We start from the raw sequence: 24518 nt of genomic DNA, 5'->3' as shown, positions 1-24518 counted from the left end.
ATGCCAGCAGACCTCAGAAGAAAGCTGGGGTAGCAATTCTTATATCAGACAAATTAGATTTTAAACTAAAGTCTGTAATAAGAGACACAGAAGGACACTATATCATTCTTAAAGGGTCTATCCAACAAGAAGATCTAACAACTGTAAATATCTATGCCCCCAACATGGGAGCAGCCATCTACATAAGCCAACTGTTAACCAAAATAAAGAGTCATATTGATAACAATACATTAATTGTAGGAGACCTCAATACTCCACTCTCAGCAATAGACAGATCATCTAAGCAGAAAATCAACAAAGAAACAAGAGCTTTGAATGACACACGGGACCAGATGGACCTCATAGATATATACAGAGAATTCCACCCTAAAACAACTGAATACTCATTCTTCTCGAGCGCACATGGAACTTTCTCCAGAATAGACCACATACTGGGTCACAAATCAGGTCTCAACTGATAGCAAAAGATTGAGATTATTCCCTGCATATTCACAGACCATAATGCTTTTAAAATTCAATCACAGGAAAATATTCAGAAGAAATTCAAACACTTGGAAGCTAAAGACCACTCTGCTCAGTAATGTTTGGGTCAACCAAGAAATCAAAGAAGAACTTAAACAATTCATGGAAACCAGTGAGAACAAAAACACATCAGTCCAATACCTATGGGATACTGCAAAGGCGGTCCTAAGGGGGATACATAGCCATCCAAGCCTCACTCAAAAAAATAGAAAAATCCCGAATTCATCAACTAACTTTAAACCTTAAGAGCTAGAGGAAAAGCAACAAACAATGCCTAAGCCACGCATTAGAAGAGAAATAATTAAGATTAGAGCAGAGATCAATGAATTAGAAACCAGAAACACAGTAGATCAGATCAACAAAACTAGAAGCTGGTTCTCTGAAAGAATTAATAAGATCAATAAACCACTGGCCAGACTTATCCAAAAGAAAAGAGAAAGGACCCAAATTAATAAAATTATGAATGAAAGGGGAGAGATCACAACTAACACCAAAGAAATAGAAACAATTATTAGAAATTATTATCAACAACTATATGCCAATAAATTAAGCAACCTGGAAGAAATGGAGGCCTTCCTGGAAACCTATAAACTTCCAAGACTGAAACAGGAAGAAATTGACAACCTAACTAGTAACAAGACTGAAGCAGTGATCAAAAACCTCCCAAAAAACAAGAGTCCAGGTCCTGATGGATTCCCTGGGGAATTCTACCAAACATTCAAAGAAGAAATAATACCTATTCTCCTGAAGCTATATCAAAAAATAGAAACAGAAGGAAAGCTTCCAGACTCATTCTATGAGGCCAGCATTACTTTAATCCCCAAACCAGGCAAAGACCCCATAAGAAGGGAGAATTTCAGACTGATAACCCTGATGAATATGGATTCCAAAATTCTCAACAAAATCCTAGCTAAAAGGATCATCCACCACAACCAGGTGGGATTTATCCCTGGGATACAAGTGCGGTTCAACATTCGCAAATCAATCAATATGATAGAACACATTAATAAGAGGAGAGAGAAGAACCATATGGTCCTCTTAATTGATGCAGAAAAAGGATTTGACAAAATACAGCATCCTTTCCTGATTAAAACTCTTCAGAGTATAGGGATAGAGGGAACATTCCTCAAGTTCATAAAATCCATCTATGAAAAACCCACAGCGAACATCTCCTCAATGGGGAAAAGATGAGAGCCTTTCGCTTAAGATCAGGAACAAGTCAAGGATGCCCACTCTCACCACTATTGTTCAACATAGTACTAGAAGTCCTGGCAACAGCAGTCAGACAACAAAAAGAAATAAAAGGGATTCAAATTGGCAAAGTCAAACTCTCTCTCTTCACAGATGACATGATACTTTATGTGGAAAACCCAAAAGACTCCACCCCCAAATTACTAGAACTCATCCAGCAATTCAGTAATGTGGAGGATACAAAATCAATGCACAGAAATCAGTTGCTTTCCTATACACTAACAATGCAACTGTAGAGAGAGAAATTAGAGAAACGATTCCATTTACAATAGCACCAAAAACCATAAGATACCTCGGAATAAACCTAACCAAAGAGGTAAAGGATCTATACTCTAGGAACTACAGAACACTCATGAAAGAAATTGAAGAAGACACAAAAAGATGGTAAAACATTCCATGCTCATGGATCGGAAGAATAAACATTGTTAAAATGTCTATGCTACCCAGAGCAATCTATACCTTCAACACCATCCCAATCAAAGTTCCAATGACATTTTTCAAAGTGCTGGAACAGACAACCCTAAAATTTGTATTGAATCAGAAATGACCCCGAATAGCCAAGGAAATGTTAAAAAAGAAAAACAAAGCTGGGGACATCATGTTATATTACAAAGCAGTGATCACCAAGACAGCGTGGTACTGGCACAAAAACAGACATATAGACCAATGGAACAGAATAGAGAGCCCAGATATGGACCCTCAACTCTATAGCCAAATAATCTTTGACAAAGCAGGAAAAAATATGCAATGGAGAAAAGACAGTCTCTTCAATAAATGGTGCCGGGAAAATTGGACAGCTATATACAGAAGAATGAAACTCGACCATTCTCTAACACCATACACAAAGATAAACTCAAAATGGATGAAAGACCTCAATATGAGACAGGAATCCATCAAAATCCTAGAGGAGAACATAGGCAGTAACCCCTTCGACATCGGCCACAGCAAATTCTTTCAAGATACATCTCCAAAAGCTAGTGAAACAAAAGCAAAAATGAACTTCTGGGACTTCATCAAGATAAAAAGCTTCTGCACAGCAAAGGAAACAGTCAACAAAACAAAGAGGCAACCCATAGAATGGGAGAAGATATTTGCAAATGACACTACAAAGCGCTGATTTCCAAGCTCTGTAAAGAACTTATCAAACTCAACACCCAAAAAACAAATAATCAAGTCAATAAATGGGCAGAAGACATGAACAGACACTTCTCAAAAGAAGACATGCAAATGGCTAACAGACACATGAAAAAGTGTTCATCATCATTAGCCATCAGGGAAATTCAAATCAAAACCACATTGAGATACCACCTTACATCAGTTAGAATGTCAAAAATGACAAGGCAAGAAACAAATGTTGGAGAGGTTGTGGAGAAAGGGGAACCCTCTTCCACTGTTGGTGGGAATGCAAGTTGGTACAGCCACTTCGGAAAACAGTATGGAGGTGCCTCAAAAAATTAAAAATAGAGCTACTCTATGACCCAGGAATTGCACTACTGGGTATTTACCCCAAAGACATGGATGTAGTGAAAAGAAGCGCATATGCACCCTAATGTTCATAGCAGCAATAGCCAAACTGTGGAAAGAGCCGAGATGCCCTTCAACAGATGAATGGATAAAGAAGATGTGGTCCATATATACAATGGAATATTACTCAGCCATCAGAAAGGATGAATACCCAACTTTTACATCAACATGAATGGGACTGGAGGAGATTATGCTAAGTGAAATAAGTCAAGCAGAGAAAGTCAATTATCATATGGTTTCACTTATTTGTGTAACATAAGGAATAGCATGGAGGACATTAGGAGAAGGAAGGGAAAAATGAAGGAGGGGGGAATCGGAGGGGGAGACGAACCATGAGAGACTCTGGACTCGGAGAAACAAACTGAGGGTTTTAGAGGGGAGGGGGGTGGGGGGATAGGTTAGCCCCGTGATGGGTATTAAGGAGGGCACATACTGCATGGAACACTGGGTATTATATGAAAACAGTGAGTCATGGATCACTACATCAGAAATTAATGATGTATTATATGGTGACTAACATAACATAATAAAATAAAATAAATTTTTTTAAAAAAAGGTATTTACAAAAATAATTTGTCCAACTCCTTTGAATATTAAGCCTGCTGCAGGTTAGTTACTTGTTAGAAGCAGTTACATCTTCCTTTTATTTTACTTCTTTATAAACTAGTAAAATGCATTATTAGATACCACTATCTCTTTGCCACCCAGAGAGAACTGTATTACTTTAATAGTCTCCTATAAAATTCAAGAGGTGGAAATAGAAATACTTCTTGGGGATGGTTGTTAGGGAAGCCATTTAAGATACATTTGAGTGGCCAATCTTGTTGTCCTCAAAGAAGAAATGATTTTTTTCATTCTGTTATGACCAATATCTTTAGCTACATCTATGCAAATAATTGTGCTTTTTAGTTGACAGTGGAAGTATATACCTCTATCATCTGTATTGTCTGCCAGTGCCCATGTCCAGCTAAAGGATGCTGTCACTGCATGCATTTAGGCACTAAAACATTGGACAAAAGTAAAGACTCCTGCTGACTCAATCTCAATTACAGATTCAAAACTGCCATCAAAAGTGTGTTTGGAATATTGCAGACATGTTTTTGTTTTTGTTTTTTTTTAGAGAACTTTTAAGAATGTTCTACAAGACTTCTTTTCACAGTGGACTGAATTAAAAAATCAATTGAAATATAAATAAATATGATCATCCACTTTTACAAAGGCTAAAACAGAGCTCTAGCCTGACTCGCTCAACATTAAAGTTGCGATACAAAGAGTCTGGGTCCCATCTGCTCCAAGTAGGTGGCCCTCAAGAGTCATTAAAATTATCTTTTTAGAATTACAGCTCAGCAAGAGCAATCCGTTTTGTGCATCCAGAAATTATTGTCCAAATGCCCATCTGCATGTCCTTTTAAGAAACGTAGTTCAACAGAGGAAGTGCTGGTTCCTTGGGGAAATCATTCTCATCCTCAGCGTACATATGCTATGCTACAGTTAATCAGGCAAACTCTATTGATGTTCCCGGCACTGGGGCGTGATTGAATATTTAACAAACAAATGCCTCTGAGCCCAGAAGACAAACGGTTCAAGAGATTTGGGACTTTTAAAAAAATATATTAAGTTAAATCAAAAGCATTTTGTATTTGTTCTTCTGAGAAACAGATGAACAGACGATCGGAACATGAAAATGGCATGACAATTTCTTTACCCACTCTGACAAATTATATTCAATTTCTGTACAGGTTTTCAGTAGCTAAATGATAAACCAAAGGGGAAAACGTGGTTGTTTTTCAATCAGGTCATAGTAAGTTAAGTTTTAATGCATATAACAAATGCATATGTTATATAAGAAAAAATTAAGCTAAGAGCATGTCGAGCCCAAAGGTGTTACATATGTGAAATCAATCAACATCATCTATACATATGTCATTTATTTTAGTAAGTCAAAAGTGTTGCTAAAGAAAGGAATAGAGTTTTGCCAGTGTACCACCACTCCTATAAAATACAATACTAGGTTTTAGTCTCTATTTCCTCTCAAAAAGAGAAGCCGATCCAACTTAAGTCAAAATATTGGTCTCTTATATCTCTTGCCTTTCTCATTTATCCTAATTCCCCTTTCAGAATCTGGGATAAACCAGAATTGGTGGGGCAGCCAAAGTAAGCAAGCCTTTTATACTCTGTCCAGATTCTCCAGTTATTTATCTTTTCCATATATTTAAAGTAGCATAGCAAACATATTATCGTAGAAATGCAGTACAACCAAGAGAATGCTCACCAGGGAACACAGCTAAATCTGTCCTCCTCGGCCCATCTCCAAACCAGGGTATATCTTAGGAAAAATGTGAGATGAATGTCCATATACATCTCATTAATATTTCTGTGTGTATAATCACTGTTCATGCCAAGCAAAAAGAAATAATTTTACACCTGAGTAAACTACTGGAAGGAAGAAAAGGCTGTACTCTGACCCACCCAGAGGTGCAAAAAATAGACTTCTTATAAAATAATGTGATTTTTAAGGTATTTATAAAGTGATGTAGCCAACATCTGGCTTTATAGGCATCCCTCTAATAGTGCATCTGAAACTTTTGAAATGATATTTGCTACCTTCTCCCTTATGAAATTGTTACTTTTGTAGGTGTCTATCTCTCTGCTTTATGCCTTTTTTGCCTTTAAGACTTTGTGCCTCTCGAGGGCAATGCCCATTTTCTTCTTATCTGTGTACCTTCTGTAGTGCCTAGAAAATGCCTTACACCTAGCAGGAGCTTAGTAAATATTTACTGAACTCATTTTTATTGCAAAAGCTCCCAATTTCTGCCTATGTCATATACAAAATGGAATCCCAGAGGGATCCAAAGCTTCTGGCCCAAATATGCATAATTATACCTTTTCTGCTTAACCAACCTATTTTTAGGGCATATCTGCTTTAAATACATAGCACATGTTTATTTTTTATTATGAAAATATGATGGAAATGAATGAGTAGAGGGTCTTTTGGTCACCGAAAACCCACTGCCCATTGTATATAACCAGTATAGAAAATTAGAGTTTTTTTGAAAGCTGGAGAAGAGATAACACCATCTAGCAACCAGACTGAATTAACAAGAAATCTATCCTATTTCCCCCAGTACCTTCTCAGAAGTGGGGTTTGGGGGATGTTTGCTATATTTCCTGTTTACTTTCTCTTGACAAGTCTACACTTTTGTTCTCGTTTCGTCTCTGTGAAACAAAAATTGCAAGAGCCCCCACTCCATTCCTTAGTAATTTAGGACAGTAGGCATTTTTCAAGTCTCTGTTATTCTTTCCAGTTTTCTGCCTGAAGACAGGGTTCTTCAACCATGTGAATAGCCTAAGGGTTCTCAGAATGGCGGTGAAGGATGAGCTCATTCAGTAAGTGGTGTACAGCAGAGAGAGTTGCCCAGTGCCTGCAGTTGAGGCCAATGCAGTACTGTTTCAAGGGCGGAAATATCCCAACCTTCTTACTTTTTCACTTGAGACATAAAGTAATACGTGGATCGACATCCAGTCACCATCTTTTCTTTATCTGGGGCTCTGGAAAATAGATTTCTCCATCATTTATGAAGAAATATATGTATGAGAAGATCAAGCCAGCATAGACAAAGCAAGTTTAGGCCCAGGATGAATAACAAGGAGAAGATCCTTAGACACTCCGCAGTTCTCATCCTTTATTACAGATAGGCAAGCTGTTTCTTAGGAGACGTTCTAAGACCCGAGTGTTCTAAGACCTTTCTTGAGAATACAGTTACCCGCTAATCCCAGCTACTTTCCACAAGAAGGGAAAATTGTTTTGTGACAGGATTAGGGATTGCAGACTCCATTTTAGAGATTTCCAGAGTCACTAAGTATAGCATGCCCTGCCTTCTACAGAGCCCTCATATCAGCCCAGCCTCTCCATCACCACTACCACTGCCTCAACACAGCCACGCCAGCACCTCTAATCCTGATCATTCAACAGTCTCCTAACTGGCCTCCCTCTCTACTATCTCCACAGACGCTGCAGACACCACACAAACTCACATCCATGCCTTCTATCATGTGCCGTCGCTGATTCCCCTGAATCGCGTCATGCAAGGACCTCCTCAAAGACCCCGAATGGCAGAGATTAAGTTCTGGGCTACCATTATATCCCCAGCATCTACAGTGCCTACGGCAATAGCCCTAGATATGATGAGGAAGAAAGGAAGAGAGGCAGAACTATGACAGACACACAGACAGATAGATCCCTCCTCTTCTGGGGATGCCTGGGTGGCTCAGTAGGTTAAGTGTCTGCCTTTGGCTCAGGTCAGGATCTTAGGGTCTTGGGATCAAGCCTCGAGTCACATTGGACTCCCTGCAGCAGGGAGTCTGCTGCTGCCTCTGCCCTACCCCCCCCCCCCCCGCCAAGCTTGTACTCTCTGTCACGTGCGCTCTCTTTCAAATAAATAAATAAAATCTTTAAAAAAAAATCCTCTTCTGGCCTGTGCACAACCTAGAGCAGGCTTTCTCACCTTTACACAGGCTTCACTTCTACTGAAGGGGAAATCTCACCTCAGATAGTGATCTGTATATTGACCGTGATGATGACCAAACACTCAGGAAGAAACTCAACAGTTCAATCAGTCACTCAAATATTTTGTTTAAAAATACCAAATTTTGGGGGGACGCCTGGGTGACTCAGTTCGTTAGGTGTCCGACTCTTGATTTCAGCTCAGGTCATGACCTTGAAGTCTTGAAATCAAGCCCCCTGTCAGACTCCATGCTGAGCGTGGAGCCTGCTTCTCTCTTTCCCTCTCCCTCTCTGCTCCCTCTCAATTGTTCTAAAAAAAGTTTAAAAATAAAAAACAAAATTTGGGGAATGACTAGATATTTGGTTCTGTGTGGCTATAAATGGAAGGGTAGGGAATAGCTTACTGAAACTGAATGTAAGATATACATTCTCAGACAGCAAATAATGTCTTAAAATTATAATCTGCTTTTTGGAGTGCCTGGGTGACTCAGTTGGTTAAGCATCTGACTCTTGATTTTGGCTCAGGTCATGATCTTAGGGTCATGAGATCGAGCCCTGCATTGGGCTCCATGCTCAGTGGGGAGTCTTCTTGTCCCTCTCCCTCCCCCACTGTCCCTCCCCAGGCTTGCATATGTGCTCTCTCTTTCTCTCTCTTGCTCTCAAATAAATAAATAAATAAAATCTTTAAATTTATATATAGATATATATACTCTGCTTTCATTGATTTTTTCTGTCCTAAATTTATCATTTTAATATCCACTTATTTATTACATATTTAAGTAAATAAAACAAATTGGAAAAATCTACTATGGCAAGTATAAGCAATGATCACATTAGTTCTTTAAATTTCTTATTTTATAGCAGAAAAATCCACTAACTGAAAAAGCACTGTATTTCTCATTTCCATTATTTACTTTCACAGCCATTGATTTTATGTTTGTAGTTCCTCCTTTCTCAGATTTAAAAATTAAAATTTTTGCTTTCCTAGGGATAATCTCAGAACTATGTACTTGTAAAATTCATGTAGCTTTCCAATTTCATGATGCTCATGTCTTATGGAAAAAAAATACTTTCTATAATTGAAATTTTCATGTAAGAAAAATATTTCACAAAACAGGTCTATTATCTATTGCTCTTGAACAATAAAACTTCCCTACAATAATTTAAGACAAATATACTTTGATAGGCCAACTTATTTTTAGAGTAGCATTTCCCTGCTTAAATAAGCTAAATACTGTAAGTTCTAGCTATTTCTCTTCTCATGGAGTTAGCTCATTAGGAAGTCAAAGTGTACAATTCTTACGTAACTTCTGGTGGATCCTCTTCTTTCACATGCTCTTTTGAAATGACTATATTTTTAGTGACTACTTCCTGAATGGCTCTCTCGTAACTCAGTGGTAAAAAAAATATGCCTTACCAAGATCAGATACCACATAGCAAGGCATCTTAGCAAGCGATTTATACCTATTGCACTGCTGTTTTTAGTTACTCATATTTTTATTGCAGAATAAAATACTGTGTGTATATATATATATATATATATATATATACTTTTGCTTTTATTCAGAGAATAAATGAACTTTTTAAGAACAGTTTTCAGTAGCTTATTCACCACAGATTTTGGCTCAATGTGGTTTCACTTTGTTCCCCTATGTAGGGTAACGACAGTATCCAGGGTTCCCCGAGCCCAACAACTAGTCCTTCAGGGTTAACTCAGCTAACATTAGAGAACACGTTGGGGAAGGCTGCAAGGCGGACAGATAAAGGACCTCTAAAAAGTGCCTACGCAGAAGCAGGAGCATCAGAAACCCAGAATTCCTTGGCAAAGCAGATAGATAGAAAAGACTTTCAAATGAGTGTGGTGCCTACGCCATGCCTTTCTCCCCCGGGAAGAAGTGAAGCCTCTCAGAAAACTCCAGATCCCGTTATCAAAGCAAAGGACCAACCAGCCCATCAAGTACCAGCTTCAATAAACAAAACCTCCCTAAAGGAGATCTCAGGGGAAAAGTTGAGACCGATTCCTGAAGTATCTGTAAGTGGCTTCGCTCTGGTTTGCATAGGCGGGAAGCACGTCCTGCTCTGTTCTGTTCTGTCCCAGTTCACACGCGTTTTCAGCAGGACCTATTTTTCATCATTTGGGTGATCGGTAATGTATTTGCCTTCCTATTCAGATGTGTTTCAGATCAGTAGCAGCAGCTGTAAAAGAGTATATTGTACATCCCAGTGATAATAGAATGCCTCATGTTTTTAATGAGAAAGATAATTATCATAATAGTTTTTTTTTATTTCCCAGTCACTTCTCATAATTTTAGTTATCACTGCCTGCAAATTATAAATGAAGATCTTATTTTTGAGCCAAAAGCTTGCCAGTGAAATTGACAGATTTTCAATAACAATATACATTAGGAGCCATAAAAACATCATTATTCTGTTCACTTTCTGGTCTCTTTGCAGCAGTTTCCCAAATAATAAATGGTATGAGTGAAGGTTAACAGTAAAGTAGTGTCATTGAATAAATCCCTAGGCTAGTTTGGTGGCTATATTCATGTCCATCGGATTGCTTTTTCTCCTTCCTGTGTTAGTATTTCACTTCCTTCAGTCCCTCCATAGCTGCACTTAGAAACCAGAGAACAAATGAACTTATATTCCATGTCTTTAACACATTAAAGGTTTTCTGTATTTGTCATGTCCTAAGTATTCTGTATGTGTTACACTGTAAAGCTTTGGTTCAATTAGGTTGGGAGGATTGTTCCCTCACACAAGTCACAGACATATACATCATCATTAACAGAATAGCTAATATATCTTAAACCCTTGCCATGTGCCAGTCACTCTGCCAAGCCTTTTTTCCATGAAGCATTTCATTTAATCCTCACAGTGACCCTGAGAGGTAGAGACCTTCATCCTCATTTTTTTAGATGAGGAGACTGAGGTTCAGCGTGGTTATGCAGGGAGTTCAAGGACAACAGCTGGTTAGCTGAAGAGTTAGAACTTGAAGCTAGAGTGTCTGAGTCCAGAACTGCTGCCTGGGTCCACCGCGCTGGGCTGTATAAACATGTGCCGACTCTCATGTAAATGGCGGCCCCTCCTCAAGAAAGACCCAGATGAAACTGGAATGTGTGTTCTTCTTATTTCTCATGTTTGTATGCATGTGTGTATGCGTGCCCACAGGAACTTAGTGAATCACCTAACATAATGAAAATGGATTTGTTTTATGGTGATTTAGGATGAAAGTGGTCAGTAATATTTTTGCATGTTTTTCTTTTTTTCTTAAATATTTCTAAAACAAAAGTTCTACCTAACTGTATTTTTTTTTCCTTTGGTGTGCTCATAAGTAGAATGCAGCTAATAAACTAACCTTCCAGATTTATTCTATAATGCTGCTTCCCTTGACTGCAGCCAGAACTGGGCTGCCAAAAACAGAGCCAAAGCAAGTCTCTAAGAAGCCTTCCACTCCGTTCTCCCCTAATTTTTTTGCCACCACCCTTCTATTAGGTAAAATCTCTCATCCTAATATATCCAAAAGATTGCTTATTTTTAATCTTTCCATCTTTCTGTAGAAATAAAACCAGAGCACAAAAATCAGCTCGGACACTTGAGGCACAAATGGACTTTGAGTACCTGGCCACTTGGCCAAGTACACTGCCTGAAAAGTAGGGGAAAATGAAAGGTGGGAGAGAGAGCAAGAGACTTTCCCTTACCCGTCCTCTTCATTTGAGAGGCTCTGGGGATGAGCCAGTTCACAGAGACTATTCGGGTTGCTCCAGGAGACCCTTGTCACAGCTGCTCGCTGCCGATTACAAAGCGCTCACCCGACTCCTGAGCCTTTGCCAGGCGCCCCCTGTGCGGCATCTGCCATTTTTACAGCTAAGGAGACTGACAGAGCGATCTCCTCAGAAGGATGGAAGAGGGAAGGAGCTTTATCTGTGTCGAGGGGATAAAGGCATGAAGGCACTGCTTACCATTTGTGCAGAGAGGTTTGACTTCAGTGTCAAAATTCAGGCTAGGAAAATGTGATCTCTAACAACCCACATGATCACTACAGTCTGTGGCTCACACTTGTGAATGTGATAACCTCAATTTAATAGGATGTAAAATTATGGAAGGCATCGGCACTCTGCCCCATACCAGGGTGAATTTACAGTGGGAATGGAGTGTTCTTCCAGAAACACCATTTACAAAAGAAATTCATGGTCATAGTGGAAGGGTGCTAATACTTGACATTCTCTCCATTTAATAACTGCAGCTAAGAATCTGAAACAAGTTTCCTCAAAAGAGTGCTATGTGCTTGCTAACTCCACAGAGGGATTTTTTCCCCCAGATCCCAGAAACCCATGGCGGTGACTTTTAATAATTTACTAATATTTAATTCACACAATACAGAATTCAGCCTTTTTTAGTACACTCATGGAGGTGTGCAACCATCACTACTCATCTTAGATCATTTTTATCACCCCCATTAATAGTCATTCCTCATTCATTGCTTCCCCCAAACTCCCAGAAGCCACTAATCAACTTTCTGTCGCTATGGATTTGCCTATCCTAAACAGTTCATATAAATGAAATCAGACAGTATGTGGCCTTTTGTGTCTCATTTCTTTCATTTAGCATAATGTTTTCAAGTTCCATCCATGTTGTAGCATTTCATTTCTTTTTATGCCTGAATAGTAATCCATTATATGGATATGCCATATTTGTTTATTCATCTATCAGTTGATAGTTCGTTGTTTCCACTTTTGGGCTATTATGAAAGATGGTGCTATGAACATTCATATGCACGTTTTTGTGTGGACATATGTTTTCATGTCTCTTGGGTACATACCTAGGAGTGGAATTGCTGGGTCATATGGAACTTGATATTTAACTTTTGAGGAACTGCCAAACTGTTTTCCAAAACAGCCGCACCATATTACATTCCCACGGGCAAGACAAGTTGAGGGGGTTTCTCCACATCTTAGTCAACACTTGTTATTGTCTGTCTTTTTCGTTTAAACCATCCTAGTGTGTGTGAGGTGGTATCTCATTGTAGTTTCGGTTTGCATTTCCCTAATGACTAAAGATGTTGAGCATCTTTTCATACCCTTATTAACCCATCTGCATATCTCCTTCGGAGAAGTGTCTATTCAAATCTTTGGCCTATTTTTTCATTGGATTATTTGTCTTTTTATTGTCCAGTTGTAAGAGTTTGGATACAAGTTCCTTGTCAGATACATGATATGCAAATATGTTCTCCCATTCTGTAAATTGTCTTTTCATTTCTTGGGGCTATCTTTTGAAGCATGGAAGTTTTTCATTTTCTGAAGTCCAATCTATCTATGTTTTTCTTCTGTTGCTTATGCTTTTGGTGTCATAGCTAAGAGCTATTGCCTAATCCAAGGTCACAGAGATTTATTCCTGTTTTCTTCTAAGAATTTTATAGTTTAACTCTTAAATTTTGTCCTATAATCCATTTCTAGCTAATTTCTGTCTCTAGTGGGAAGCAGGGGTTCAACTGCATTTTTTTTGCATGTGGATATTCACTTGCACCAGCACTATTGGTTGAAAGAGTATTTTTTCCCAATGAACTGTCTTGTCACCTTCTTTAGAAATCAGTTGACCATACATGTAAAAGTTTATTTCTGACTTCCCAGTTCTGTTCTATCTATATGTCTATCCTTACGCAGTATCACACTGTCTTGATTACTATAGTTTCATAGTAGGCTTTGAAATCAGGTAGTGTGACTCCTTCAACTTTGTTCTTCCTTTTCTGGATTGTTTTTGCATTTCCAAAGGAATTTGAGGATCAACTTGTCAGTTTCTGCAAAAAGGGCAGCTGAGATTGCATTACATCTATAAAACAATTTGGGGGATATATCTTAACATCTTAATAATATTAAGCCTTCCAATCCATGGATATCTTTCCATTTATTTGTGTCTTTCATTTCTTTTGGCAATGTTTTATGATTTTCAGCATACAAGTCTTGCACTTCTTTTGTTAAAGTTATTCCTAAGTATATTTTTTGATGCTATTGTGAATAGAATTGTTCTTAATTTTATTTTTTATTTGTTCATTTCTAGTGTTCATAGAAATGCAATTTATTTTTATATTGATTTTATATCTTGCAACCTTGCTGAATATTAATTAGTTCTAATAGTGTTTTTGTGAATACCTTAGGATTTTCTATATACAAAATCATGTCATTACAAATACAGATAGTTCTACTTCCTTTCCAATCTGGATGTCTTTATTTCTTTTTCTTGCCTAATTGCCCCCGCAAATGGATTTCATCTGAATGAAAATTTTTTCTTTCTTTCAAGATATTTAAGATTTAATACTTCAACTACTGTGGCCTAGTAGTGAATTCTAATGCAGACATGATGAGCTCAGTTAGGCCTGGAAGGATTCTACTGGTATGACACATGGGAAATGTACTAGATGCAAGAGGAAAATTTTAACAATTATCCTAGGATTGGAAGTCCATCTAATATTATATGAATACAGGTATGAAATTACCTCTGCTGGCTAACATTATGGTCCACATATGTAGAACAGTGACATGTATGGGGGTTTCTACCACCTAAGCTGGATTTCTAAAATAAAGGACTTCTAGGGGCGCCTGCATGGCTCAGTCAGTTAAGCATCTGACTCCATTTTGGCTCAGGTCGTGATCTCAGGGTTGTGAGATGGAGCCCCATGTTGGGCTCCATGCTAGGCGTGGAGCCTGCTTAAGATTCTCTCTCTGCTTCTCCCCCCACTTTCCCTCTCTAAAAAAATTTAATTAATTAATTAAAATAAAATAATAAAATAAAATTAAAAAGGACTTCTAGGTGATGAGTTATGGCTGTTCTGGTTCTACTTCTGGACTGACAGCATCTTCTCTTGTGCTGAGTACCTGTCAGGCCAGATGTCCCCCCGGGTGCTAGAGATACACCAACCAAAACAGATGAGGCCTGTACCTTGATGGGGCTTATATCTGTTAGGAAATACAGACAATAAAGATGTACAAGCAAACACTATAAAGTGATGATAAGCTATGATAAGGGTGTGGGAAGACAAACACAAGGAGATGTAACAGAGAACAGTGTTGGCCAGAATGGTGAGTACTTTAGATGTTCCCCAAAGAGAGGATCTGACATTTGAGCTGAGATCTAAAATTTAAGATGGAACCCGCCATGCAAAGAACCTGGGAATACTGTTTCAGGTGTCAGGAACAGGAGGTACAAAGCTTCTGAAATGGGCATCTTTGGGGATTAGAGGAGGCCCACATAGCTGGGGCATACGGGCAAGGGGAAAGTAGTGGAGGATGAGGTCAGAGCGGTACACAGGGCCCAGATCACGTAAGATCAGGATGGCCACAGTGAGGAAGGTGGCCTTTATTCCACTTGCAATGGCAAGTCTCTGTAGGGTTTGAAGCAAGGCAATAACATTTACATTCAAAAACTTCCCTCCTGCTGTGTCAAGGATGGGTGCAACGGGGCAGGAATAGAAACAAAGGAAGAAGCTGAGGCATCACTCTGATAGATCAGAATGGAGGTGAAGAAAAGTGGCAGATTCCCAGAATAACTAGGAGCTAGAACTGACAGGATATAGGGAAGAGGAAACAGGCAGAATCAAGGATGACTCTCAGGCCTGGGACCTGAGCAATAGGGAGGATGGTCATGTAATACGCTGGGCTCTGGGAGACTGAGCAGACCTGAGCCATCCACTCAGCCATCAAGGTACTGCAATCAGGAATTGAATTGTAAGTGGACACCCCATTGAAAATCTGCTCTCACATGGGACGCCTGGTGGCTCAGTCGGTGAAGTGTTTGACTCTTGATTTTGGCTCAAGTCATGATCACAGAGTTGTGAGATGGAGCCCTGAAGCAAACTCTCTCTCTCCCTCTCCCTCTGACCCTCCACCCCCCACCCATGATCACACGCTCCCTCTCTCTCTCTCTCACACATACATAAATAAATCTTGAAAAGGAAATCTGCTCTTGCAAAGTGCCGACATGAGGCGACTTTATGACAAGGGACAATTAAAGGCTCTTACAAAAGAAGATGCAGGAGAACTGTTCTCCTAATCCCCTGATATGCCAGAGTACTAGTAATTCTAAGGAACACTTACTGAAATTGACTTGCTAACTACTGGGTAAACTTCTTCCTTGCAATGTTTTATTCATTTTTAAATAGAGTTCCCTATTATTAAGTTCAAATATTTTTAATTAAGAAACAAGTACAGCCCTCTGGGTAGTATCATAACCATGTAGATATCTGGTAATTAAACTTTTCCACATGTATAACTGCATTCAAACAGTTCTGAATGAATCATTTTAAACCTGTAAATGTTATTATGTGCATCTTTAAACAAACAAACAAAAAAGACATATATAACAGGCTTTGTGGTTCCAGAAAAAGTTTGAGCTTATTGAAGAATGGTTATTTTCATAAGAAAAACAAAATACGCTACCAATTACAGTTTCAGGTATTCTAGGAAAAACAAGACATAAGTTTTTATAAGAAAAAAATTATAAAATGAATCCCATATAACTTTTGAGTTTAATTTTCACATTTTCATTTTTGAAAACTCAAAACTGAATTATGGAAGGACACTTTTAAAAGTGTTTTAAGCCATGGTATAATTTTTTTTAATTGTCAAGCCTTTTCCTTTGGATAATGAAAAAGGATTAGTTTGACTGCCTCTCTGATGAACTTGAGCCCATATTTTTTTGAAATAGAGGTTTACTAGTCTATGCAATTTGTACTCTACAAACTTAGAGGAAAATGAATTTGTAAATTATTTTAGAGTTTTAAAGGCATTGTTTCATTACATAAAGTTCTGCATTTTCTAGAGTATATAATACTCTGTGTTCAAAGGGAAGCCATCTGTCTCTCTTTGAATTTGCCACTCAAGTATGCCATTGGCAGCTGTCTTTCCAACAATACCCCATTGTTTAAAGACTTCATAAATGTCTGTCTGACCCCTGACTTCCTTCAGTTACAACAATATTCCATTGTTGCAAAACACCTGTTTGGGGGTCAGGTTACCCTGTGTGCTGTACGTATGTCGATCATCCTGGCCCCACTGTCCTCATGCTTTCCTGGGCCACCTGACAGACGTACAGCCTTCACCTTTGCCACCCTCGGGACCTTCCCCAAAGAGAGCCCTACGTTATGTCTATCTACATTTTCATTCTTCCGAGGAGTCAGAAGCAGTGGACACCATGGCTCAGAGCACCAGCTCAAATCAGGCAGACCTGGATTTTCATTCTGGCTTTGCTTCTTTTTACTTATGTGACCTTAGGCACATTTCTTAACTTCCTTGAACCTCAGTTACCTCATCTATCAACTCGAAGAAAATAATAATACTTATTCCATAGGGTCTTAATGAATATTAAATGAGATAGTCCATGTAGAGCACTTAGCCCATAATTCAACCAGATATTTTCTTCTACCTATGTGTGAGTAGTTAGAAATGTAAACCAGTGTGCCTAGCATTCTAAAGCAAACTTTTTCAAATTCAATAAAATTCCAGAAACTAATTATTGGTACTGCTCAATAGGGGATAGCTATGTGCGTTTCTTGTCCTCTGTTAAGAGTTGAATCAAGTGCTAACATAAGAGTGAATTAATGGGTCACTTCTGCCAGGTAATGTGCTGGTATTTTCTCAATGTTCACTGAAGAGAGAATAATATTTAGAAGCAGGACCTGGTATGTCTCCAGTCATTCCCCCAGAGAGCACCCTCTGTGTGCCTGCCTTATTCCCAGAGCTAAATTACAGATCTGCAGCTTCATGGCTGATGGGGTGAATTAAACGTGGACAGGACTAGTAGCAGTTTATAAACCATAGTGTTAACCATGGTAAGAATGTGTCACTTATTACATTGGACACTCCTACCAATCAGTGGTCTCTGAAGAAGAGTTTGTGATTTCATGTTTTGTCAAAACTATACTCTTCCCTTGCCTCTGAAAAAAACAACAGAGTCATTATCTCAGTTTTATCTGTCAATGCCCTGCTGGGGATATCGCTGAAGCTACAGAATTTGGTGATTAAATAACATTGGTGCTACCAGTAAAAGGATTTGCATTAAGCATAGAAATTTTCCGGGTGGAATTGGCTCCTAGCCCTCTTACTTTTGAATGTTTTTTTTTCAGTCCAAATTTTTGCTGATGCTACAGAGTAGTTTCCTTTGAGTAAACAAACTCTTTGCATCTAGTGTCTAATTTAGTTGTTGACCAAGGCAAAATAGTCCAGAGTAGAAATATCTTAAAATAATTAAAAATGGAATTATGCTCCAAATTTTGGGTGATGATACGGAACTGCAAAAGTCATTAGAACATTTTCATATCTCCAAACAATGTGCCAGTTACTCTAATAAAAAGGAGCAGTTTCAGATTCTCAGAAGTTTCCGAAATTGTAGATAAAAAGACTTGACAAAAACTAAGAGACTATCAGAAGTATGAATCAATGAAAACACATTAGTTGTTTAGCTAACACACTATAACTTTTTACTGTCAGTTCTCCAATATTGTAATGCTAAGGTTAATATCCTACTAGTCAAATGTTTATTGAAGAAATCCATCTTCTTTGATGTCTTGGCTTTCCTAATTTTAAAGGAGCAAGTCATACTTGCCATTTTCCTATTTTATGGAAGAGGCCCTAGGCTGACAGTATTTCCTGACCCATTGAGATCAAGGTCTTTGATTCAAGAAACTTGTTTGTGAATTTAAGGATTTAGGCCACTTGCCATATGCCAAGCCCTCTACAAGGTGCCCCACTCTTTCTGTCCAGTCTCTATCTCCAGCCCTCACAAGAGACCTTATTTCTGTTTGACAGACCAGGAAGCAGAGAGACTTTAGCTAGTTCACATCTAGTAACTGTCAAACCCAAGAGTTTTGGCCAGAAAAGCTGGTTCACCTTCCACTAACCTGGACCACCATCCCCAATTAAAGATCACTGAAAAAGTTCTGTGATTGGGACACCTGGGTGGCTCAGTCAGTTAGGCATCCAACTCTTGACTGCAACTCAGGTCATGATCTCCACGTCGTGAGATCAAGCCTCAGTGTGGAGCCTGCTTGGGATTCTCTCTCTCCTTCTCCCTTTGCCCCTCCCATCTCTCATCCCTCCAACCCCAACCCACTCTTGCGCACTCGTGCTCTCTCAAAAAAAAATTCTGCGATCATGTGGCAATTTAACTGCCACTGCCACTTTTAGCTTCGCAGTATTTTTTTTTAATTTATTTGAGAGAGAGAGAGAGCACGTGCTCTGGGGTGGGGGGTGGAGCAGAAGGAGAGGGAGAAGCAGAATCCCTGCTGAGCAGGGAGCCCAATGCAGGGCTCAATCCCAGGACCCAGGGATCATGACCTGAGCCAAAGGCAGACGCTTAACTGAGCCACCCAGGCGCCACACTACACAGTATTTTGATATGGAAAAGCATGCACAGTTGTTGGTATATCTGTCATTACTGTATTACAACCAAAGTGTTTTACATTTTAAAACAATCTGAACTTAAAGTTATCATCTTCCCACTCCAGAAACATCAGTTGGCTTACCTCTGATATCTTCATTTCTGTAGGCAGGCACAGTAATTGTTTTCCTCCTGGTTCTTTAAATAATATTTTAAACTACCATGTATTGAATGACTACTGTGCTTACCCCATGTACAAGGCTACAGTCGTCTTATAGATGGCATATCCTTGAATATAATATAAAACCTGTTCCATTTGGTGTTACTAGATTCCTTCTAGTCTATAGTTGATTGTTAAACTCAAGAAGTACCCACCACTAGATAGGTGCTGGGAAATTACAAATTGTTTATCAACTCACTTTAAAGTTAATTAAGAGTTCAGCTGTGGTTGTCGGAGAATTCTTTCTGAAAATTAGCAGGCTGACTACCGAGACAAAATGTACGGAAGTATATTGTGTAGAAGTCATGGATGAAAAGGGTGTTCTATACAAATATAGCACATCGATATTAGGATCTTTTTTTAAAAAATACTTTAGTGCTCCTCCCCTCCAAAAAAGAGAGCACCACGTCTATGAGGTAGAAAGCTACCCCTTTGTAAGGACTTTTGCCACTATCGGGTTTAAACTAGAATTCTCTACCTGAGACATTCTTAAGGGGTTAGTATGCAGAGATGATGAAGTGTGAATTGAGTCAGGGGTTGTGAAGTGTCTCCAGGTTACAAGCCAAAATGTTTGTGACAGACATCTCAGAGGTAGCATTGCGTCTGGTTAAGCCTTGGTCAATATGAACGCCATTGACATAAAACACGATCTATATTCTGACCAGTTCTGTCTTTCTAACAGCCTGCCTCCTGATTTCTGCTGTGTTAAGTTGACATAGCATCCCTTCAGTGCAGCAAAGTTTTTCAAGTTGTACTGTGGCTTGGTCTTTAAATTTCGATTTACCTCTTTGCATGGTGAAGAAGTATGCTGAAAGCTACCATACATTGGGAATGACTTATTTGCTCAAGCGTGTGTCACTTGAGGCTCATGCCTGAGATTTCTGTCTTCTCTTCATTCTTCTCTTCCTTGGGCCTGCGTCCCCAGTGAATCAGGGACAACTCTTTTGTGGGATATGTGCTCAGGAATTTGAAACAAGTCTTCAAGGGGTGCTAGTTGGTGAAGAGATGCCCTGGAACACTAATTTACCATCAGCTCGTATTTAAAATGTCAATGTAGCAATACTTTTACTGTCTGCAAATAGCAATAGAGAGGAGATTAATCTTCATATTAAAATGCCAGTTGAGGTTTAAAATTAGCTTTGGAAAATAGACTTCTAGTTTTCTTGCTATGATGTTGAAGTTCAGAAAAACTTCTAAAACTTTCTAATTACAGCTTCAAAATTCTTAATAATACAAATTTGAAACTAGCAGTGATACTGACTCCCCAGCATTTACAAAATGCCTTTTTTGCCCCTACTAAGACGGTCTGGAGTAAGGTGTCCGTGATTAACAACTATTACTTCCTAGGAAATCTTTTTTGAGTCTTTGACTTCTTTGCCACTTTTGGTCATGGAGAAGTACACATCTCACAAACATACACTTTGATGAATTTTCACCAACTGAACAAATCCATGTGCCCATTATTCAGATCAAGAAAGAGAACAATGCCAGTGCCCCAGGAGCCCCATTGTGCTCCCTGCCTGTCAGTATCCCTTCCTGCCACTATCCCTTCACAACTTCCGCGGAAACCCCCAAGACTAGTTTTACCCATATATACCCTCTTGTGCCTGGTTTCTCTCACTTAGCATTTCTTTTATGAGATTCAATATATCACTTATTTCACTGCTGTAAAGTGTGCTACCATGTGACTTGTCACACCACTATTTATCCACTCTGCGGATGGGAGTTACTAAGAATATGTTTTTTTTATTTCTTTTTTTAAAATTCATTATTGAAGTATGGTTGGCATACAATGTATTAGTTTCAGGTGTATAATAGAGATTTGGCAATTTTTTACATTACTCAATGTTTACCATGGTAAACATAGTCACCATCTGTCATCATACAATAGTATTATTATTGACCAAATTTACGATGCTGCACTTTTCATCTCCATGACTTACTTATTTTATGACTGGTAGTTCATACCTCTTAATCCCCTTCACCTATTTCACCCATCCCCCCATCAATCTCCCTTCTGGCAATCACCAGTTTATTCTCCCTACTTAAGAGTCTGTTTGTTTGTTTGTTTGTTTTCTTTTTCAGATTCCACATATAAGTGAAATCATATGGTATTTGTCTTTCTCTGACATATCTCACTTAGCATAATACCCTCTAGATCCATCCATGTTGTTGCAAATGGCAAGATTTCATTCTTTTTTATGGCTAATATTCCTCTCTGTGTATGTGTGTGTGTGTACCACATTTTTATCCATTTGTCTGTCGATGGACACTTGGGCTGCTTCCATATTTTTGCTATTGTAAATAATACTGCAATAACCATAGGAGTGCATATATCTTTTCAAATTAATGTTTTCGTTTTCTTTGGGTAGAAAACAGTATGGAGATTCCTCAAAAAATAAAAAATAGAGATATCATATGATCCAATAAGAATATATCTTTTGATAGAATCATAGACTTTTAATAAGACTTGGCCAGGGAAGTGGAAGCCATTTGGGCTTAAAAGGTTTAGATTGCTTTCTAGGTATTCCCGGGGCACCTGGGTGGCTCAATCGGTTAAGCATCTGCCTTCGGCTCAGGGCATGATCTCAGGGTCCTGGGATCGAACCCCGCATCGGGCTCTCTGCCAGCAGGGAGTCTGCTTCTCTCTCTCACTCTCCCTCTGTGTTCTCTCTCTCTCTCAAATAAATAAATAAATTCTAAATTCTAAGTATTTCCATCCTTGTTATTTTGGAACTCTGTTGCTGATTTCATTTCTGAAACAGTATGTATAAGTATTTCTAGTTTACTTAATGCTTTCTATGAATGTAAGCTCTGTACTTCCAGCTTGTCCCATGTTGTTCTGCCTGATGGTTAGAATATGCTGCCATATCACCCTTCTTATCCTTCGAGGTCCAGCATAGAGACCCATCTCCTCCATGAAGCTTGACTGATCCTACAAGAGGTGACCTCTCTCTTTTCTGAAATGCCAGACTATTTGGTCCATCTCCCTTTCCTTACATGCCTTTTACTTTTTGTTCTGTTCTAACAGCCACCATCCCCTTTGTAGTAGCAGTTTCTGTGTCTTGTTAAAAGAACACAAAGAGTCAGGGATAGTTCGGTAGACCTTTATTTAGAGTTTTTTTTACATGGTGTCCCCTATGCTCTGGTGTCAGGCCCTGTCACAATGCAGAGCTGATTCAGAAAGAGAGTCTCAGAGATTTTATAGGTTCTAGAATGAGAATAACAGCCCAATTTTCTCCCAATTTTATTACTCTCCTATCCATATAGAATGGAATGAGTTTCTTCACCTGATCTTATTAACCCATGGCCATGTCTCATTTTGGCTCTACACCACCATTGTGAACTTAGCCTTAGAACTTAGAACAGTTCAGTAAAACCAGTTCTTATCTGAGGCTTACAACATTCTATAGGCACATGTTTGATGGATTAAGCTATTCTGCCTTAATATCTTGAGAAGAGAAATTAGGCAAAGAGCATCAAGTTGTAAGGTTACTTTTGTTTGTTGTGTTTTATCATCTTGCTGGAATTACCCGTTTTCCTTTTAATCATCATCAAGACTCTGTGTGATGAACTAGTACTATACCCAGTTATATGCTACATTTTTTTTTTTTTTTAAGTAGGCTTCATGCCCAGTGTGGAGCCCAACACAGGGCTTGAACTCACAACCCTGAGATCAAGAGTCAGACACATAACCAACTGAGCCACCCAGGTACCCCTTATGCTGCCTTATTTTATGCTCATTTCTTTCTTTTTTTTTTTTTTAAGATTTTATTTAGTTATTTGACAGAGAGAGACACAGTGAGAGAGGGAACACAAGCAAGGGGAGTGGGAGAGGGAGAAGCAGGCTTCCCGCGGAGCAGGGAGCCCGATGCAGGACTCGATCCCAGGCGGGACTCGATCCCAGGACCCTGGGATCATGACCTGAGCCGAAGGCAGACGCTTAACGACTGAGCCACCCAGGCGCCCCTGCTCATTTCTTTCTAGCTCTTGATTGTCCTACTAGATTGTAAGGCCTGTGAAAGCAAGGGCCACATCTCACTTCTCTCTCTGACTTCACTGTGTTAGGCTTCTAAAAATGTCTGAAGATCAAAAGAAGATGAGTGGTTCGACTGGTTTCATGAGGGAAGAACTTGCTTGGGAATCTGAGCACAGCTGAATTGTATAGCCTAGAGCCCATTACCTCCTTCCTAAAACAAATCCGACTGATAATGTCTCCCTTCTTTCCTACAAGGATATTTTGAGACAAAATTGGGTTATACGTAACATTTTGAATCTTTTGGAGATAGAATTAGATAGGACACTTGTCTCTCACAAGTTGTATAATTTAGTTAGATGCCATCTTGTGCTGGAGTCCCCTTTAATGTGAAGACTTTCTTGCAAGCCTTCTTTTGAAAAATATATAATTTAAATGATTTAGCCTTTCAGGTGATTTTGAAATGGTTTAAGAGATTACGAATCAAGACTGTATCGGGGGACTAAGTTAATTACCTGTCTCTGCCACCAGTTGCTCCATCCATGACCCTGGAAAAAGTCACTTCTTTCTCTCTGCTCATTTTTGCCTGCTCTTCCAACGTGTTGTCAGAATACATTTTACTGTTGTAGGAAATAAATCCATGGAAATTCAGAGTTCTGAGCAGATTGAGCATCAACAGTTCCTGGCCCATAATAGGGTCTCAGTAAGTATTTGTAGGTACTTACTAATGAATGAACTGATCGGTGCATTTCCAACACTGCAGATGACTGCAGTATTCCCAGCAGGCGCCATTTCCCCAGCCTCTGCTTCAGTACTTCCAGTGGTGGAGAGACTTCACTCCCTCTGAAGACCACTCATTCCCTATGTTAACAAGTTTAATTACCATCAATGCCACCTTGGACTCCTGCGAGGCGTCTTCCAAATCTGCGGGGCAGTTAGTCACTGCCAAGCTGCTTTCCTCAAGCATCTTAGACATATCTGTGTTGTAGTGTTGATCTGGGTATATATAACACTCTGACTTACAATGCCTGTTATGTCTCCCTTTCTTGACTGTGAGCTCCATGAGGACAGGGGTGGGTGTCTTATTTTCTTTATACTCCCAGCTCCTGACATAGTACAGAATAGATGAGAAGAAAGAACAATAATAACAG

General features: G+C 39.1%; 1 protein-coding gene across 11 annotated transcripts in view; it reads left to right on the top strand.

The window, feature by feature from the left end:
- CFAP20DC (CFAP20 domain containing) overlaps positions 1-24518 on the top strand; it is a 255001-nt gene that overhangs the window by 169287 nt on the left and 61196 nt on the right. For 8 of the 11 annotated variants that reach the window (XM_032411643.1, XM_032411646.1, XM_032411639.1 and 5 more), the window contains one exon: positions 9459-9833. The exons of the other annotated variants lie outside the window; for them this stretch is intronic. In XM_032411643.1, coding sequence (XP_032267534.1) covers positions 9459-9833 — 375 coding nt within the window. The remainder of the gene's footprint in view (positions 1-9458; positions 9834-24518) is intronic. 11 annotated transcript variants of the gene reach the window in all.

This window comes from Phoca vitulina, unplaced genomic scaffold (genome assembly GCF_004348235.1).
Source record: "Phoca vitulina isolate PV1807 unplaced genomic scaffold, GSC_HSeal_1.0 scaffold13, whole genome shotgun sequence".
Taxonomy (NCBI): Eukaryota; Metazoa; Chordata; class Mammalia; order Carnivora; family Phocidae; genus Phoca; species Phoca vitulina.
This window is presented reverse-complemented; position numbering and strand designations above follow the sequence as displayed.